Raw genomic sequence first — 20,717 nt, forward strand, 5'->3', positions numbered from 1 at the left:
ATGACCCTGAATGTATGGTAGGTAATAATCCATTGCAGGGAAGAGTGTTCAGGATAACCACTTCTTATGTGAGTACCTGGAATCAGGGTTCAAATTGTCTTGGGAGTCCTCTGGAAGAAAGGGGTTAAGACCCATGCCAAGTGGAGTGCTGGACTTGGCTCCTATTAGTTCATGAGGTTTAATTATTAACTTTACAGGAGTTTTATAAGTTAGTTATTAAGCCTAGTGATTATTAAAAATTAAAGTATACAAACTTACAATTAAATTATATTGATACAAATGTAGTGAAAACACAAAATTTATTACTTCCTAATTATTTGCCATATTTTACTATCATCTATGCTCTTGAAGTTATTTACATCTATCGTATCTGTATGGTGGAGATAGTACATACTGGTGTGCTACCGCTCATCTCCTGACTCTGTTCAGTGACATCATGTCAATAGCTTGAAATTGACGATGGTGGCCACAGAAATAAGCAAATGCTATAAATCAGCTCCCACTCCCCCAGAAAAGGGAAAAGCAGGGAGATGGGCTGGGACCCACAAATGTTAGGGGTGGGCCTACAGGACGAGAACCACTTGGGACTCCCAGAGATCCTGAGAGGAACTGGGAGGCTGGATCTCCCATGTTGGTTGGTCGGGGACTTCCTTTGCTCCTCAAAGGAACATTAGCTTCTGCAGTGGTTCACTCAAGCAAGCGCCCCCAAGGTCTATGTTTCCATGTCCGGGTGACTCAGGCTGGGTGAGCAGTGTTATGGAGCCCAATGGGGACTGGAACAGAATTTCATGGGGAAAAGTATGGCAGGTTACCACATGAACCCATGGGACCTGCTCCCTTCTGATGCAGCTCCACAGGTGGTGTTCAGACTCCTCCCCATCTATCCAAATATCTGGGGAGGAGCTGTGGCTCAGGAGAAGGGTGAGGGGTGGGGGACAGTGTCACTCAGTGGGAGGGTGACAAGGTAATGTTGCTCTCACCCTCTCTCTCTTCTAACTTTGTCCTTTCTTTCTCCCCTGAACCCCCTCCACAGGCAAGCCCTGCCTTTTGACAGCTCTGGGAACAGGGGTCTTGGGTAATGGTGAGGTGGGACTTGCGCAGGGCAAGGGTGTGTGGAGAGGAGAAGCAGGAAATTCCTGGTCTGCCATGGGGTGGGGCATTCCTGGGTCAGACCAGCTCAGACTTCTCCTGAGGCAGCCCCCAGCAAGCACACAGAAATGGTCTTCTGCTGTGAACAGTGATCAGCTTTCAGCAGCTACAGAAAGAGGTACCCAGTGCCTTGCTCAGCAAAATTTTGGAGAGAGCACTTGTGGACCTGAGCTAGTGTGGCAAAGGGCTCAGGCATTAGAGTCAGAAGAACGCAGGTTTGAATTCTGGCATTTCCTGTGCGAGAACTTAAGCAAGTAAATGACATTTCCCCTCAGCCTTGCTCAGCCTGTTTCCTCGCCTGTGAAATACCTTCCTATCCTTTGTGTGTGAGTGATGGCCTTCAACAATCTCCAACAGTGGCTGTTTTTAATAGATCTCCTTTCACTCTGTTGGTTTGTTTTTCTATCCTTACCGTGAGTTCAGAACCCAAGAACTGGTTGTCTTGTTTCTGTTTTTAAAAGCAGCTTTGGCAACAAATAAGTAAACACGAGTATGTTCTATCACTGAGCTTGGCTCTAGAAAACTTTTTTATGTGTTAAAGCTCATAATGACAACAATGACTGCTAGACTGATAAAGCAGCATGTGGAGGACACAGATGTTATCATAACTTCTTAATGTGTCAGTCACCATTTTATAGCCACTAGAAAGGCACACCATGATATATACTTTTATACTGAGAGTTTGGGCTATTTGCTATATGTTGATTGCACCACCAAGTCAATGGCTAAGGCCCCAAACTGATCATGTTTCTCACTCCTTAAACATCTCCAGGGACCCCCATTGCCCAAAGGACCGGGCCCACGCTTGGCAGGCAAAACCATTGCTAATGTGATCCAAACAAACTTTTCAGCAGCTTCATGGCCTGCCTCCCCAACCCTCTCCCTCCTTTCACCGCATCTATGCCCAGGAGAATGGATTTCACCACTTCCTGAACATATCCTGCTCCCTCATGCTTCTGAGCCTCTGCTTTTACCCTTCTTATTTTGTTTCTCTGGAGAACATTCTTCCACATTCTTCAACATCCAGCATTAATACATCTCTGTGAATTATTCCCCAATTCCTTCAGGCAGACCTGTGTGTACCGTCTTTTTGCTAATGGGAAGAGAGCTTTACCTGCCTATATTAACTTACTTACAGCATTCTGTTGAATACAGAGGCATCGGTCTACATTACTGGCCTGGGAATGAACTCTCCAGTTTCTTCAACTGATACATGGGAGTAATAGTAACCTTATAGGGCTGTTGAGAGGATTAAGACATGAAAGTGTGCTACTGAGCAGTGCCAGACACAAATAATCGCTCAATGAATGATAACTGTAATTATTGGATCAAAGTGTCCATGTTCTCTTGACAGACCCCTCTACATCTAGTAAGTCATGGCTGTGAGACAAACATCTTGAACAGAGATTCTATTGGTGTGGAACCAATCCATTTGAGAGTCAGACCATTGACCTTGATCCTGTTGGCACCATGCCCAGCCTAATTGTATTTGAAGATCAGAGGTAAGGCTCAAGTGGGTCAAATGTCTAGAGAAATAAGAAGAACCATTTATACAAGGTAGCCATGAATCTTACCCCTAGTTACATTCCACACGGGCACCTCAATTGTTTCCTTACTGCTAGCCTTGATTGTTATCTTTGGTGGTTATTAATTAAAGTTGTTATATGCATTTCCCACATATGTTTGAATTTCACAAGTCATATACTTCCAGGACAAGAGCCAAAACGAATCAACCCAGTCTTTGGAAAAGCAGCTGATGGGGCATAATCCACTTTAATTAACATTGAGCATTTGAGATTGAATGCACAGAAGGAACACTGATGAATTGGTTAATTTTGTCTTCCCTGTACCTTAACCATTCAGTCTTTACCCGCCTCTATTTGATACATACTCTTCTGAATGTTTTATTACAAGTATAGTGTTTTCATCAACTGCAAATTTCATTTGTGCTCAGAAAGCATTCAGGTTGCCACGCTAAAGGAAAGCTGAAAGGCAGCTCAGATACTTGCTAAGCCAGCATTCAGGGTGACCTGCACAAGTGTCTTGAGGCTGCTGCCCTTCACCTAAACAGCTTGGCCTGGCTACAGTATTCAAGCTGGCAAGAAAATAAGCCAGAACTCTTCAGTACTTTTTGTGCTGGAGTCACATTTGCAAATCTGGTTTGAAATGGGCTCTTGACAAAGGTGGCTCCTCCCTGTCCTTCCACTGCTCTGGCTTGCTTTAGTGCAAGAGGGCCACCAGCAGTTTCTGGAAGTCCCCAGACGTGTCTGAGCAAACCATGTCAGACAGAGACTTCTGATACTTCTCTTGGAACTTTGCCTTTATCCCCTGAAGGTCCACCTGTAGGAGAAATGATGACAGCAGTGAGGACAAGGACATCTATAGGGTGTTCACTATGAATGCAGGTGGGCACTGTTCTGAATACATTACACTCATTTGCTCATGTATGCCTCAACACAACCCTTGGAGGTAGGGGGTATCACTATTATTACTATTATTTTATGGATGGGAAAAGGAAAGCTGAGTCTAGCTCCGGTTACAGAGGTGAATATATATATATATATATATATATATACCAGTATAAATTTATTTATGGACACAAAAACTTGAGTTTCAGATGATTTTTATGTATTACAAAATATTTTTCCCTTGAGTTTTTTACAGTCATTTAAAAACGAATCATTCTTAGGGCGCCTGGGTGGCGCAGTCGGTTAAGCGTCCGACTTCAGCCCCGTCACGATCTCGCGGTCCGTGAGTTCGAGCCCCGCGTCGGGCTCTGGGCTGATGGCTCAGAGCCTGGAGCCTGCTTCCGATCTGTGTCTCCCTCTCTCTCTGCCCCTCCCCCATTCATGCTCTGTCTCTCTCTGTCCCAAAAATAAACGTTGAAAAAAAAAATTAAAAAAAAAATAAAATAAAAAAATAAAAACGAATCATTCTTAGGTAGCAAGCCTATATAAAAACAGGCCCACCTGCAGGTCACAATTTGCTGACTCTTGGTATAAGGTTAAGAAAATTATCAACACAGAGATTTGAAATGAAGCTTTTTTTTTTCCTTCTTGTACCCTGGTCAGCAAGACCATTAATGCCAATCAATAAAATTCAAATCGATACCAATTTGTAGGACTTATTTTCGACCTAATTCATTGAAAGCTTGAAAAACCTGGGTGCTGGAAATGGGCAGAGGACTCAGAAGAAAAACAAATAAGAAGATTGTTCCGCTCCAGATATTCTTAGAACCTAGTGAGGGAGACAATACTGGCAACAGAAAAGATGTAAGTACAGAGAGAACGCAGTGTGTCTCGTAAAAGAAGCAGAGCGCTCTCTTGAACCAGGAGTTGTGTTCTTTTTATAATTTTTAAAACTTTAGACTCTATCGTGCATTCCAGACAGATCCACAACCCATCATTCAGCCTTCTGGTTCTTTTCCTCCTGCCCCAGTTGGAGGGATGAACTAAGAAAGAAGATGAGAACAGAAGGCAGGGGAATGAAGGATTGTGCCAAGCGGATGCTGAGCAGGAGGGAGACTCCGGCAGGATGTTGCCTGTGCCCCCTCCCTGTCCCCCGACTTGTCCGCTACTTGGCTGGGGGAGGGGGCAGGACGGTGTGGGTCAGTGCGGGGGTGGGATGGGGCACACTGGGGTTCTGTTCTAGGATTATGGGGCTTTGGGGAGATTAGGGTATAGCCAATATATCTGGCTGGGCCTGAAGCATTCCAAGGAGATGCTTAGTCTCCTAAACTATCCCAGGACATGTGGCCAATACTAAGATGGGACAGAGCTCTGGTGGGCCCTCCAGAAGGTTCCAACCCTCTGGGGTCTTTCAGAATCCCCACCCTGCTCCGTGTTGCACATGCTTCTATGAGCCTCAGAATCTCTTGAGACTTTGGCAGGAGCATGGGGGGATGGGGATGGCTTGCTAAGAGACAGAGAGACAGAGACCATGGAGATCTGGAGAGACAGTGGAGGAGAGAACTCAGGAGAGTGGCAGAGAGATGGGGAAGGGAAGGAAGGGAGAGCAAGGGAAACAGACAGTAAGCCAGAAGAAAACTATGAACAGTGGAGGGGGAGGAGAAATTCCTGGAATAGAAATAAAAACGAAAGAACGGTCTTGTTGCTAAGTTATATTTAAAAATGGTGTCAGATGTTAAGTATTATTTGTCAAAGCCATGGGCCAGGATTTGGGTTGGGATCTGTCCCCCTTCATTTAACAATTTTTTTTTTTTTTGAGGGAAGATGTTTGTGGTTTTTCAAGTGCTCAGTTACACTTCATTCTCCAAGGCTTCTCCCACTGTGGTCGAGATGCCATTTCCCCTTCACTTGTCCCTCCTTCCCTCTGTGACCCGTGTGCCAGAGCATCAGTGCTGAATCTCGACAGCTGCTCACAGGCCGTGGGTGCTCATCTCCCTCTTTCTTACAGTCATGCATTCCCAAAGGTGGGCGATATCGCTCCCAACAGGGCAAAAATGCATTCTTAGAGGGTGAAAAGAACCTTAATCTTTTTATGTCAAAGCGCGTGCGGGCACACACACACACACGCGCGCGCGCACATACATACAGAACAGAATCTATAGATGTATTTACAGAACACAATATATACATACAGAATATGACAGAATATGTGTAAACGGAACATAAACAGATACAAAGTCCCTCTGTGGTGTTCATGTTTTGGGGGGAGTGGCAGTTAGGAAAAAACTGGGCCCCAAAAGTCTCCTTAGTGGGACGATTACTACTAATAATTTTAAAAAAGGTTGAGGGACGCCTGGGTGGCTCAGTCGGTTAAGCATCAGACTTCTGCTCAGGTCGTGATGTTGCGATTCGTGAGTTTGAGCCCCGCATCGGGCTCTGTGCTGACAGCTCGGAACCTGAGGCCTGTTTCAGGATCTGTCTCTCTCTCTTTCTCTCTCTCTCTCTCTCTCTCTGCCCCTCCCCTGCTCGTGCTTTGTCTCTCTCTCTCAAAAGTAAATAAACAATAAAAAATTTTTTTAAAAAGGTTGAGAAATACTGTCTTGTACTGATGTGTCTTTTGTGCAAAGCTGTGCTTCTGTGGTGTGTTTAATTAAAGGCCTGGCTGGGGAGCGAGGCAGTCATTTGCTCATTGTCTCTGCTGCTGGGTGACCTCGTCCGTCCCCATCCTTTCAGCGTCTCTGGTTCGTCTTCCTTACCGTGGAGCCGAGCGTGGGCTGCACTCCCCCAGGTCCCCCTGCACAGGCCCCGAGCTCTCTGGAGCCACACATGGCAAAAATAGAAGCAACTATCATTATTGTATTTTTATAAAAAGAAACAGATTGAAGCATGGCACAAGGTCTTCCACAAAGTCTGGGAAGGCGAGGGCTGTCTCTGTTTCACTTTTTCTGTAAATAAACCCTTAAGAAAAGCTTTGTTGATGACATCAGCGGTGGCCAAAAGAGAAGTGGTGGCCCACGTGCTGGGAGTGGAGTGTGTCTTACCTCAGCCCTGGTCACGATGATGTGAATTAGTGTCTCCTCATCGGTGCCTGCACCCTTCATGGACTTGTACAGACGGTCAGCAAAATAGCCCTCCTGGTCCCGGGCACACCTCACTGGGCAGGACGAGGGACAAGAGAAGGTGAGGCTTTTACATGTTGTTGAAGAACATGGAGACCCTCTGAAAGAACGGAGCTGGCCCCCCGTATCACCTGGCTGTCCTTGGAGCTGACTCAGTTGTGAGACAGGTGTTTGAAAGGAGCAGACTTCACACTCTAGTGGGATCTGGAAGATTCCCCCGGGTCAGGGCACCTGGGCTCTTCAACCAAGAACTGAGTCAAAACCCCTCTGCTGGTCCCTGAAGACCCTTCAGGGGAGGAGGAACGCTGCGGCCACCCTCAGGCTTTCCCTGCCAAGTTCATGGTTCTTACCAGCAGGAGTAACTTTTCTTATCTGAATGAAATCTCTGATGCTGGCGTTGGGTTCAGAGGGGAAATACAGATTGGCTGGGGACTCTGCTGTAATAAAACTTCAGAATCTCGAAGACTCACTCAGCTGGACTGCCGCCAGGATGTGCTAAACATCTTTCCCGCCCTTTGTTTTTCCTCACTGGTTTGCTCGGTGAGTTTCATCTTGGAATCTTTTCCAAGTGCCCCACAGTCTGAGCTCTCCATCTGGGATGCGGCCTCATGAAATGTTTGATGCTGTCTATAGGCCACCTTCCTGTGTTCTTGCTAGCTGCTCTTTTCTGGTCCTCCCCTTGCCTGCCAGCTTTGATCTCATCCACAGATTAGTGAAGCACAGTGCCTCTCTACTCCTGGGGAGAAATCATTGTTTCTCTCCCCTCCTCCCATGCTTAGGGGGGCCCATCAGGACAAACACTTTGGGGAAACGAATCATTTACTCTTTAGGTGTTGGCATTTACCTAGAACACTTAACATTTTTGATGTTAGTGATTGATAGCAAGTAATACATTGAGCGTAAGTGTGGGATGTGCATCCTTGATATGTCCTGGGATGGGAACTCTTGTTTTCTATGTAATTGCCTATATGATTGATGCTTCTGAGAACTGGAAGGGAACAGGATTAGGGAAGTAGCATCTAGGTGGGGGGTCTGTCTCTTTTATAGGACATGTGGAAGCCACCAGAGTTTCAGGAGAACAGAAAAGCCCAGCCCCAGGTGTCTGACCTCTTTATCCTGAGAACAATCCAAAAAGCTGCTGGATTGGTGGTGGTTGGTGGGGGGAGCCTGTCAATTTGGGGAGTGGCATACTTGAGACTCACTTAAGACCCCCTCCCAGGCAGGACACGTTGATGCTGAAATGCCTAATGTCCGTGTGTTCCAACCCTTCATAGGTGTCTTCTCCCCTGACATTCCTTCTTCCTGATGTCCTGGGAAGAGAATTCTCAGCTTTTCTATTGTATGCAATCTATGCCTGGTGAATAAGGTCTGTTGTTAGCTGCCGAAGGAATCCCTCAAGAGTCTGGATGGGGCTAGCCAGGGAAAATGTGGGCATATACCCTGTGGTATCTGGAAGGCAGGATAGCCAGCCATCATGAGGAGAAGACAATCCCTTGGGGAGCTTGTAAAAGTGCGGCTTCTGGGCTCCATTCTTGGAGATTCTAATAGGGAGCCTGAGATGGGGCCCAGGAATCTGTATTTTCACACACCTCTCTATAGGTGGTTCTGGTGCAGGTGGGCCCTGGAGCCCACTGGAAAAGTGCTGCCCCAGAGCATGCAAGTGGTAGGAGTCATTTGGTCTCAAATTGAACCGTAAACCGGCATCTTTATGAGTCAGGTATGAGTGGGGGTGGGAAGTGTCTCGAAAATACAACTGTAAAGTCATGCTCTACAGCGTGTGTGGTTTATACTTAAGGTCGTTTCTAATCACTTTGAAGTTTCCTACCACCGGAGCATACCTAAGTCCTGCATTTTATGTTCCCCGTCTCCAGGGATGTGGCCGTTCCTTCCTCTGTACCCTCCTCACTCTGGTTGTTTTTGTTTTTATCTTTACTGTAACCTAATCTGCTGATTTGTTTGTTTCCACCATGGACTTGAAACTTCCTAAGAGCAAGAACTGGACCTATTTACCTCTGATCCCCTCACCAAGCGCAACCCCCAGCCCGGGTAGGTGCTAACTAAATATTAAACAGTTGAATGGCTTTGTTACTGTTAATAATATTGATAGTGGTTTATCATCATTGGTATAATCTTCTGACTGAACTCTGGTATTTTCCTGATTCTTTGCACTGCCAGCACAGAAAGGAAGAATTTGGAGCCTTTGGGTCAGGCTGTTAGTGGATCTCTCCATTTACTTAAGAGACTCATCTTTTAAGCCCCAAGGACAGTTGTCCCTGTATGTCCAGTTGGGGTCAGGAGTGACACTAGGGATGTTTAGGCCTCTCTACACCATGGTAGAGGTCAAATTAGTCGAGGCCCTGCTAATTTGAATGCAAAATGAGGACGGACTAAAAAAAATCAATTGCTGACATTGTTTAAAAATTTTTTTTAAAGCCCCACAAAAAGCAAAACAAAAAGTTTGGCAGATAGAGCACATTTTTTAACTTCCAGGACTACTTTTTCAATTCTTCCTCTTCCGGGGACCCGTCTTTCCGTTTCTTGTGCTATTTGAGATGGTGCCCTCGACTCCTCGCCACAGGAGAGTATGGACAATGGACAATGGCTTCATTCCGGGGCTTGCAGAAAGGAAGAAAGGAGCCTGCCAGACACAGCCCCATGCCCGTCTCTCCGCTCTTTCCTGCCTATGGGCAACACCTGGAGAGAAGGTGCTGGTGTGCTCGCTTGGCACAATAAAGATCTGGTCTCCCTCCCCACTCTTTCTCAAGAGACCTCATTCATTCTAAATGTTGAAGGGCATCAAGTGGAAAAGAACACCCTCGAGCCATCAGGCATATGCAAAAACTTGTTCATAGGTTGGAAACCTGGCTGAACCACGTATGGCTCCCTGAGACTAGACAATGCTGCAGCCTGTTGACAGATGCTCTTCTCGTCGACCCACGATCTTAATGAGACTGTAGTGGATGCCATGATGCATCGCCCAGAGGCCCTCTTTGGGACCAATGCACTCATTCCATCTGCGGCCTACTGGCTGCTCACAGCTGAGTCCCTCCCCAGGAATGGCCCTCCAAGGCCCTGCCTTACCCACCATTGCAGATGCTCCGGGGTTGCGGCCAGCATCCACCGGTTGCTTGGTGTGTGGTTTAAACACCTTGCCCCCTTGCCTCCTGGCTCCAGGGCTCCATGGGGGACCAGCAAAGCCCCCGCCCCCCATTACAGCTGTGTCATGCTTACTCTCTCCCTTACCCAATGCTGCTGAGGTGTGTTGTTCCCGAACTATTCCCTAAAGTCTTCCCACATGCAAACCTCCGACTCCGAGCCTGATTCCAGGGAGCCCACCCTAAGTCAGGGACTCTGCTAGGTTTACTTTACCAAGAGTTAAGTAGGCCTTCTGCACGTCTCCCGACGTTTCTGCTTCAATGGCCTCTTCGATGTCTTTGTTGATGAGCTGGAAGGACAATCAAAGGCCAGCCATTATCACAGGTCTTGCTCTTGGCTTTGGCACTCCTGGGGTCACTTGTCTACAAAAAGCACTAAACTCTTCCAGATTTGGTCACGTGACTTTAAGGAACCTATCCTGCTCCGTGCCTTACATTTGAGTGGGGGCTCTTATGGCTGATGACTTTTGACCCCTAATGGATTTGATCCCTTCCTTGGATCAGGACAATTCCCTTGGCCTCAGTTTCCTCACCTGTAAAGTTGGGAGTAGAAGAACAATGAATATATATTGTAAAATAATTCTTTACATCTCTATAATAGTTTAGTTTCCAATATGTTCTTAAAATTCTTTTCATTTCCAATTCTCTAGGAGGTTGTGGTTATTAATCATCTTACCCACACTTTTCTCATCTCCCACGTCCTGGGACTGGGGACTCAGCCACCCACAGTTTGGGTGACATAAGTAGTACAGGCTGTGAAGTTCACAGTAAGGACTTGGTCCAACGTTTTTGATAGAACGGGGCTGCGTGGGCTGGAAGCCAGGGGGCTGACCATGTCAAAACGTCACTTTCCTTCACTCTGGGGGTGATTCTAAATGATCCTATATTCACCACCGGCTCACATATCACTCTGCACAGCATTACACGCTGGGTTTCTTTCCAAATATTTACAGAAGCTGAAGTTCAGAGTGTATTGTGACAATGCTTAATGCAAGTACCACCTGGGCCAAACTCAGGGCAGGCAAATAAAAGAAAGGAGAACTCTTTGTTGGGTTTGGGGAAGTGCAGTTAAGCATTAAGAATACAGAAACTTCTTTCTTAGAAGTTATTTTTTGAGGCTATGACAAAACGGTGGTTCCATAAATAGTTGGGGCCTTTGAGGACACACCAGTCGAGTGTATGTAGTTTATTCTGAAAACACTAGTAAACAAAATAGCCTTTGTGATGCACGCACAATTGATGTGGGGGGGGGGGGGGGAGAGGTCGAGATGTAATGAGGTTTCTCGGTCTCCTTGTCGTGGTTTGACACCTAGAGGTCTGGTGTGGGTGGGTAAGGGACGTAGACGGTGGGGATTGGCTGGGGGCTTTCAGTTCTGTCCCTTCCTTAGTTGCTCCTGGCCTCTCTTGGGTTTGATGTGGGAGCTGGTGTTTCGAAAGGGACTGGTACCACTTTCCCATGAACAGCGTTCTTGTTCTGTAGGCTGAGATTGCATTTCAAGAGGACATCTTGTTCACACGGGTCTGCATTTACTAAAAAAATAATCCTCACTTTAAACCACTTTCTGTTTCTATTGTTAGTGCTGGGACAGCATTGCCAGGTTTCTGCTTTCTCAGTCTTTTTGCCACACAACTCCAGGGGGCACTGTTCACATTGCCCCCTCTTCTCTATCAATCTCCTGCCCACATTCCCCTCCTGGTAGCTACCAAGGCACCTCCCGGGGCTCCAGAGAACACAAATGGAAAACAATCGACTGGCCCAAGTGAATCTCCTTTGCAAATGGCAGGCTTTTCACTTCAGTTCCCCGAACACTTAATTCTTAGGGGGCTCTTTAGACAGATCAGGTTTTCTGATCTTAGTACAAAAAACATCACTGGGGTAGATTCCACACAAGCCTCAAAGGCCTCTCGTTACCAGGTAGCGTTGACCGTAGGGAGATTACTAGAAGAATAGGGGAGACATTTCTTTCTTTCAAAACCTATTCACCCATAGTGACAGCATTCTCATAGCAGAAGCCTATGCCCTCTGGGTTTGGCCACAGAAGGTACAGGACTAGAGGCTCTGGAACAAGCTCAGGAACACATAGAGGACAGGAGAGAAGTGGTGACTGACGCGGTGGGGACGCAGTGTGCCTGCGCTGTGGGTATGTGTACCTACAATTCATACTAAGCCCTGCGTAGGGAACTTCCTTCAGCTTTATAGCTGCACAAGCCTTTCATGTTTGGTCACCTTCGGGACGGTGATATTCCTGCCTGGTGTAGCAGGGCCGCAAACGCAGTTTCTTGGTGAGGATTTCTGGGAGCGTTAGTAGTTAAGACTCAAGCTTAGAGGGCAAAACCCTAACGTTTTCATGCCAAAAATAAAAATTCATCTCTATGCCAGGGCAAGCTACGCAACGTAATAGACTCCCATGATCTCATGCTAGCGGTTTATTGCTTTTAGCCAGAGACCCTTGTGAAAACTTATGAACTAGGGTCATGAGATCAGGGTGAACCCACAAAAATCAGTGATAAGAATCAAAACAGATGGTGTTCTGGGGAAGTTTTGGGAATAGAGGAACAGGTAGCATTTTAGAGCTAGTTTCATGTAAAGAATCACTAAATCAGTCAATTATTTTATTGTCCATTTGGGCTTTGTTGGTTCACATAAGGAGACAACTGACAGTTGCTGGTGTTTACTGAACACCTATGGCATGCCAGCACTTTATTTTTAGCACTTTATTTCTATTAATTCATTAATCTTTACTAACCCTATGAAGTCAGTACCATCGTTATCCCTGTTTGACAGTTGGGGAAACTGAGGTCCGGAATCCTTAATGACTTGCTCTGGCTCATAGAGCTAGCAGTCTAGAGCAGACCTTTGCGATTTTAACAGGCACCAGAATCACTGGAAAGACTTGTTGAAACATACACTCTAGGACTCCCTCTGATTCAGTAGGTCCAGGGTGGGGGGCTGAGCATTCCCTCTCTCTTTTTTTTTAAGTTTATTTATTTTGAGGGAGAGACAGCAGGGGAGGGGCAGAGTGAGAGGCTGAAAGAGAGAATCCCAAACAGACTCTGCACTGTTAGCATGGAGCCTAATGCGGGGGTCGAACCTACCAACCATAACATCATGACCAGAGCCGAAATCAAGAGTTGGACTCTTAACCAACTGAACCACCCAGGTGCCCCTCTCTCTCTCTCTCTCTCTCTCTCTCTCTCTCTCTCTCTTTAAATAAGAGAATTCTCATTTTTAACATGTTCGCAAGTGATACTGATGCTATTTGGGGATTAATTTTGAGAACAACTGGCCTGGAGAATATCCTTGTAGGTCGTTAGCAGTTCATGTATACACACACACACACGCACACATGCACACATGCACGCTAACATGTATGTGTGTTTCCACAGTGATCACCAATGGCAGCCATCCCCAGAAACTCCAATCATGGCCCCAGCCACGTGGGAAGAGGGTGTAGGTCATGGAGAAGTCTTCCAGCTCAGAGTCTACCCCGTTCCAGGAGCAGAGGCCAGAGGAACGCAGGGTCAGCTGGCTTTGATCATGACTCTGGGCATGATTTGAAAGCAAAAGGCCCTCCAGGCTTATATACAGTAATGATAAAATTCCCAAGCTTTATTGTCTTTTCATCTGCTGGCAACACATAGGAAATGCTATTTCGAGTGAGGAGTGGCCAGCTCCCGCCGAGGTAGAAGCTCGGGCTGGGGAATCTTGCTGTTCTCATCCACTTTCTGCTACCGGCTTGCTGTGTGGTCCTGATAAGTTACAGATGGCGCCTTACTCATAACAGACTTTCCTTGTCCAGCAGTTGTAGGTAACAATGGCTGCTTAGCCGACATTACCGTTACAGGATTGTTGTGAAATTGGAATGAGATACAGGGCACAGAAGTGCTTTGAATAGTTAAAAGCACTCTACAAATATAAAATAGGAGACCAAAAAAATCTGATACTCCACAAAAGGCTTCTTGCAATGAAAGACTGATTTTCAAGGAAGGACTCACCACTAAATGCTTTGAAGTAACTAATTCATCTTGTTGGCTTAAGATTATCATCAAATAAAAAATAATTGTAAACAGCAATTTATACACATCTTTTCAGGAGTATCTCTGAGGTATATCTCATCTGTCTTGGGAGTGGTAGGCACTCTGTTAACCCAACTATAAACTGGAATAATAGTAAGAGAGAACATTTGTGTGCTTACCACACGCCAGGTACTATTCTGAGCCTTTTACATTTATTATTTAACTTTTTTTAAATGTTTATTTTTGAGAGAAAGACAGAGAGAGACAGAGCATGAGTAGGGGAGGGGCGGAGAGAGAGGGAGACACAGAATCCTAAGCAGGCTCCAGTCTCCGAGCTGTCAGCACAGAGCCCGACGCGGGGCCCCGAACTCATCATGAACAGTGAAATCATGACCTGAGCTCAAGTCAGACGCTTAACCGACTGAGCCATTGGGGCTCCTCTATATTATTTAACTCTTGAAAGAAGCCCAAGAGGGTGTGACGATGAAGATTATTGTCCCATTTTACAAATGAGGACAGAGAGTCTGCCAGTGATAGGACATGGATTTGAACCTGGATGTTGACTCTAGGGCTTTGCTCTTCACCTTGACACTCCTCTGTTTTCCTAGCCTCTGCTGTTAAGCAGGGGTTCCCAACCTTGGCACTACATTTGGGGCTGGATAAGCCTTTGTTGCGGGGCTGTCCTGTTGTAGGATGTATAATAGCCTTGACCTACTAGATGTTCTTAGCGTTGCCTCCCCAACACCCAAGGTGACAACCCAAATGTTTCCAGATATCACCAATTATTCCTTGAGGTGGGGAAGAAGCAAAATCATCTCTGATCAAGAGCTGCTGTTGTAAAACACCCCCACAGTTCCTTATCCCTGATCTGGACTTCTTTTGGAAATAGTAGTTTTGGTGTGAACTCCATTTCCCTGGTGCTTGTTTACTTACAATCTGGTAGGCTTGAAAGGTGGCCCGTAATTGCTTGTGGCTCCTCTTGGCCAAGACTTCATTGAAGGCAAGCTCATCAGTGCCCCAGCGGTCCTCCCCTGCCTGCAGGACAAATGCAAACATTATGGAAAAGCCTTTTGCGTAAAAGACTGAATATACTGTTCTATGACCAGGCCTTGCTTACAGGCAGTTAGAAAATATGCACTGAATAGAAGTCAAATTGATCAACTAAGCACTATACCTGAGAGTTTACTTCACACATCTATTTATAATATTTATACCTTCCTTGTTCCAAAATGGGCCTGAAGCAGTAAACTCTGAAATGCAAGAATAGGAACAATTCTCTTTTTTTCTTTAATTTTTTATTTATTTTTGAGAGAGAGAGAGGGAGAGAGAGAGACAGACTGTGAGCCAGGGAGGGGCAGAGAGATTGGGAGACAGAACCCGGAGCAGGCTCCGGGCTCTGAGCTGTCAGCACAGAGCCTGACGTGGGGCTCAAACCCACAAACCGTGAGATCATGACCTGAGCCGAAGTCGGACACTTAACCGACTGAGCCACTAAGGCGCCCCAAGAATAGGAACAATTCTTACAGGTTCACAAAGACTGTATATATTGAAAATATTTTAAAGATCATACTTATTTCTCAAGAAACTCCCATTTGCATGAAACAGAGGAATATTTGTTGAAAATAGTGCTAAGAAACTTTAAAAAGGACAAAGAATTGGCGGGGACTGGTGCATCTGCACACTTACATCATACAGATCCTTGGCATCCCGACCAGCTAGATCTCTGTCCACCTCATCTCCTTCATCACGATTAGCCTAGAAAAATTGACACGTTGTTATTAACTTGAGTTCCCACTTGACCACAGAAAACAAAAAGAGAAAGTCCTGGAAAGCTGGGGGTGATTGCAGAAGGGTGGTCTGGAGGAGATGGAACCTGGCAAAGTGGCAGTGTTGCTCTTTGCTGCCATCTTTAGGCACAACTGATAAGCAGGGTAGCTTCTGAAACAACACTTGAGTTTTTCTCCTAGAAACCAGGGTGGCTTACAAACCCCACTGACCTCTAAGCAGGCTGAAAGCAACCTCGTGATGTTCCCTGGAGTGACTCCATTGGAAAGCTAATAGTGATCCTTTCAAAATATCTTATTTCACCTCTCGGGGGTTCCCAGTGCTGAAGAACCCTGAAACTTGGTCATGGAAGGTTCTGAATTCTAACCTGAGCCCTGTGTGGCCAGCAGAATCCTGAGTGGTCCGACCCTTATATGACCCCCTTCCCTTGAGTGCGGCTAAGACCTGTGAATATAAGCTGTCACTCCCACGATGTTATGTTAATATAAAAAAGAGATTTTACAGATGCAATTAAGGTCTGTAATTAGTTGTGTTGATCAAAGGAGATATTCCCCTTGGTGGGCCTGATCTTACCTGTAGCAGGGACACCAGAATTTTCTTTAGGGTTCCACTTGTATCAGCTTTGACATCTGATTCAAGGCTCCTGTCAAACACTTTCGAAGAAGAAAAAGGGAGGAGAGAAAGCAGATGATTTCATTTCCCAGAAGTATTTTGAAAGGAACATTCTTTATCCAAAGTCAGAACAAAAGGTCACTTACACCTTTGGTAGGCTTCTTTAATGGCCATGATCTCCTAGGAAGGGTAATAAAACAAAAATCAATACTCCAAGGTGGGGTTGATCAGTAGGAGACACAGAGATACACAAGGAAATGGCCAGAACCTGTCTCCAGGCACAGGATGCCTCCGTGACTTCCTCCAAAGAGAGCCATCCTATGGCTCAGGGCCTAGGCCTGGGGCGGGTCCCTGGAGGTGTGAAGAAGCCCCCGGGTGCAAACATCTCAAACCACACACCAAACACACGCATACATTCTCCTTAGTTAAAAGCAAAACTACCCCAGCTCAGCTAATGTCTTACTTTGCTGCCTCCTCACTCCGTCTCACGCTCCCATCTCTACTCAGGTGGCTAGTGTCACACAGTGGGTATCTTCCCAAGCATTTGTCCTTGCATTTGTATACAGATAGGTGTGCTACTGAAAACATATAGAATTGTTTTGTGTATGTGTTTCCAAAGTGGAATACTGTATGTGTCGTTCTTGGACTTATTTTTTCACTCACTAATGTGTCTTGGGGATCCAGCTACGCTTATCTGTAGTCACCTAGTGTTTTTTAGGTGGATACAAAACGTCCCGGCCTACAGCAAGCCACGGTGTATTTAGCGAGCCTCGGATGGATGTACATTCAGGTTGCTTCCAATTTTTTCCCTGCTGGACACAAGGCTTCATGCAGTAAACAATGTGCTGCGTGCAGGGCTGCAAGTTTCTCTCTGGGGTGTGTACTGGGAAGATGTGCTTTGTATTTCAATGACTCAGGCTAAGTGGCCCCGTCAGGAGCTGCCTCAGTTTACATTTAGGCCAGCAGTGTCTAGGAGCAGGCGTTCCCCAGATGTTCACTGGCAAACTGTTTAAGAGTTAGCAGCAGGCCAGGGAAAAGGCAGTGGGGACAGTGGGACGGGGGGAGCCTGGGAGGCCGGAGGATGTGGGAGTTGGTGGGAGCTGATCACTTGTGTCCATGAAGCTCTTTCTTTTCTTCTCCTTCTAACCCACTTCCAGGATGTGCCTGAACCCAAGACCTGCTCTCTCCCTACTTTTCTTTTTATTGTCAGATCGATTTGATTGTGGGGGAGAAAGAGAGCTTGTTTGTTGTTTGAGAGCAGGGCTTGAAAGAAACTAGGCTGAGGGGGAACCACATGTGGTCAAGTGAGATTAGAAAAATAATGATCAGAACCTTCTTGGCAAGGCAGCCTGCTGATTACCCTAATATTGGACGCCTCCTGGCTGGGACTGTGGAGCTTCTGGAAGGTGGGGGACCTCGACCGGGAACACCGTATAACTGCAGGACCGGACTGATACCATCCTCCTTCGCTGACCCTTCCTGAACAAAAATTCCTTGAAATGGAGGGTTTTTATTATCTTGTGGAAAGAAAAGAAGTCCAGGGATGCTGAGGAAAGGGGTTCAGGGGTTTGGAGAAATGTGCTGGACCCCACAGACTGAGCAGAAGGAACCAACCCAAGGTCATCTACATGCAAGGCTTTTAAAGTATTGTTTTAGCATCAGAGATCTGTTGAAGTTTTTCCTTGCTGTTGGCTCCAAGCACTGCTTCTGTTTCCTACCTGGAGGCCTCAAGGATGTTGGGGACTTTCTGGCTTTTTCCTTGCTGGACTTCCCCCATTCTACATGATGAGTGGTTGCAGCAGAGAGTGGGGGTCTCCAAATAATGATTTGTGGACCCTCTCTACTCGTGATGAATTCCTTGGCCCTCATGGCTTCTGGAACCAAAGATGAATGAGCTTCGACTAAAGCCTTAACAAAGGCTCTTTTCAGCTCCTGAAATGGCAGCATGTGCCCAGGGACAGGGGGAGAGGTCTGCTGATAGAAGTAGATGGAAACCTCCAGGAAGGTGCTGGCAGCCACGAGAGGTGTTCACGGGGATCCCCTCTGCACCAACTGCTTCCCTGCCTCTTTATTGTCCTTTTTGTACTCTATGCTAGATGACAGCCATGGACAAGGCAGCTGCACAAACACGCTTAGCCTATTTATTGCATTATTTGTGCCGAAGACCTGCAAAGTCAGGCTGGGTGGAGGAAAGCAGAATCTTGCCTCCTGCATATAAAACTATGCATTCCTTTCAGAAATACAAAATCTGCGTTGACACAGCTGTTCTGGAAGGATCTATTCTGTCAAGCCAGAGGCAGAAACACGAAGACTGACAGCTGGAAGATTGGAAGAGGGATCTCTCCTGCACGTGCCAAACAGACATGTTTCTGTCCAGACACTTGCTCACCTCACGAATGGAATGTGAGGTGTAGTTTTCCTTCTGGCTGCTGCAACCCTCTCTGATGGGCATCTGGATGCTCCTTCAGGGGCTGGGGCTGAGGGCTTGCCTGGCACTCACCTTATTGGTTCTTGTGCACAGGACCTCGATGACCACTGCTTCATCTGTGCCCAGACCCTTCATGGCCTTTTGCAGCTGGCGGGCATCGTACTCGCTGGGGCGGTCCAGGAGGGCCAAGGCTGTCTTCTCAAAGCTTCCACTCAGTTCGCTCTTGAACACCTCCTCCAGGTCCTGGAGGAAGATAGCGGGAGCCCTGACTGGGGAATGGCCCAAAGCAGAGGACAGGCTTCCAGCTGCATGGCCTCAGGGTCAACAGGAAGATTGCCAAGGACACATGGGGGAGGGGAGTGAGCTGGGCAGAGCTCTAGTGACATGAGTGACCTGCTCTGGAGGACAGTCGTCACTGTGACTTCCTCTGGGACTGGCAGAGAGGCAGAGAAGATCCCTTGCTCAGGGCTGGAGACCCCAAAGATGAATCACAATAACAAACAGCATTTTCTGGATAGTTTAGGGTTCAGAGAGCCTTCTCACTGAACTCCAGAATAGCCCTGGCAGGAGAGGGGAGAGGTATTGGCATCATTTCTATTTACTGACCTCAAAAAAATGAAGGACTCCCCCCCAAACACTTGTGCGACTAGAAAGGCCTGAAACATGAGTTTGTTGTCTCTGGAGGATCAGATCATTTGTCATCCAAATTTAAATGGTTCTTGTTTTGTTTTAGAGAGAGAGTGAGTGGAGGAGAGGGGCAGAAGGAGAATCTCAAGCAGGCTCCACGCTCAGCCTGGAGCCCAATGTAGGGCTTGATCCCACACCCTGGGATCATGACCTGAGCCAAAATCAAGAGTGAGACGCTCAACTGACTGAGCCACCCAGGCCCCCCTGAGGTGGTTTTGAGAGTGAATGGGGGAAATAATAAACTAGCAGTAATTACAGCGGCATAACACGAATAAACGAGGGCCACCCTGAGCAAACCAGATGTGTAGTCACTTTGGTTAACTTGTTAAATCTGGACAGGGACACACGTGGGAAAGCACTCAGGTAGGGAGAAGAAATGAAATACATTAAGGAAGAAATGAAGTATATGAAATGCCCACTGGCGTCTGTTTTTAGCAAGTGTCCATCTTCAAGGATGTTTTTTGGGAGGTGCGGTCTTATAGGTGAACTGCCTGCTCCTACCTGTGTATCTCTGACATGATGGGTTAGTGACAAAAGGGACAAAAATTGGTGTTCAGTCTAACTAGTGTTGCCAATGTCCCAACTTTAGTGAAGGACCTTGAAGAGGGAACCTCGTGTCCAGATGTGGGTCAGACTGGGGACTCATGGAGCAGTTAGCAGCTTAGGAACTCAAATTACATCACGGAGTAGGTGTGGCCACTCAGCAATGTGGCATGATGGCTAATGACACGATCACAGCAGCCGTGTGACCTTGGAAATGTACTTTAACCAATTGTCAGTTTCCTTCTCTGAAAAATGGGGGTCTGATGAGACTCACCTCTTTTTTTTAATGTTTATTTTTTGAGAGAGAGAGAGAAAGACAGAGCACGAGCAGGGGAGGGGCAGAGAGGGACGGAGACACAGAATCCAAAGCAGGATCCAGGCTCTGAGCTGTCAGCACAGAGCCCAACTCTGGGCTTCAACTGACAAACTGTGAGATCATGACCTGAGGGGAAGTCCAACGCTCAACCGACTGAGCGGCCCAGGCACCCCAATAGACTCAACTCAGGGTTGTTGGGAGAATTAACTGAGACAATCCATGTAAAGCCCAAGTCTGGAACACTTTAAATGTTCAGTAAGTGGGTATTACTATTATTCCACCCTGAAAGGAACTTTCTAAGAGAAGGCTAATCAACTGTTTCTTTTATGAACCTCTGAGCTCTGAGCCTGGGAAAAAAACCCGGAAAATTTTGCCTAATGAGTGGGGTTTGCAGTCTTATGTGGGGGCCGTGGTATCACTGCCTCTGTCTTCAGGCAGCTGCTCCATCTAACACTGCATCCTCTAAAGGCAGGCCTTTGGTCAGTACTCTACAGTGTG

The 20,717-nt window shown here is 46.6% G+C and overlaps 1 protein-coding gene across 1 annotated transcript in view; it reads right to left on the bottom strand.

The window, feature by feature from the left end:
* Positions 1-2,926: 2,926 nt before the first annotated feature.
* ANXA13 (annexin A13) overlaps positions 2,927-20,717 on the bottom strand; it is a 28,169-nt gene continuing 10,378 nt past the window's right edge. The window contains exons 3-10 of the mRNA XM_047842016.1: positions 18,746-18,916; positions 16,392-16,425; positions 16,207-16,286; positions 15,535-15,603; positions 14,782-14,883; positions 10,046-10,121; positions 6,599-6,711; positions 2,927-3,489 (exon numbers count right to left, since the gene is read on the bottom strand). Coding sequence (XP_047697972.1) covers positions 3,370-3,489; positions 6,599-6,711; positions 10,046-10,121; positions 14,782-14,883; positions 15,535-15,603; positions 16,207-16,286; positions 16,392-16,425; positions 18,746-18,916 — 765 coding nt within the window. The 3' untranslated portion in view covers positions 2,927-3,369. The remainder of the gene's footprint in view (positions 3,490-6,598; positions 6,712-10,045; positions 10,122-14,781; positions 14,884-15,534; positions 15,604-16,206; positions 16,287-16,391; positions 16,426-18,745; positions 18,917-20,717) is intronic.

This window comes from Prionailurus viverrinus, chromosome F2 (genome assembly GCF_022837055.1).
Source record: "Prionailurus viverrinus isolate Anna chromosome F2, UM_Priviv_1.0, whole genome shotgun sequence".
In the NCBI taxonomy this organism is placed as follows: Eukaryota; Metazoa; Chordata; class Mammalia; order Carnivora; family Felidae; genus Prionailurus; species Prionailurus viverrinus.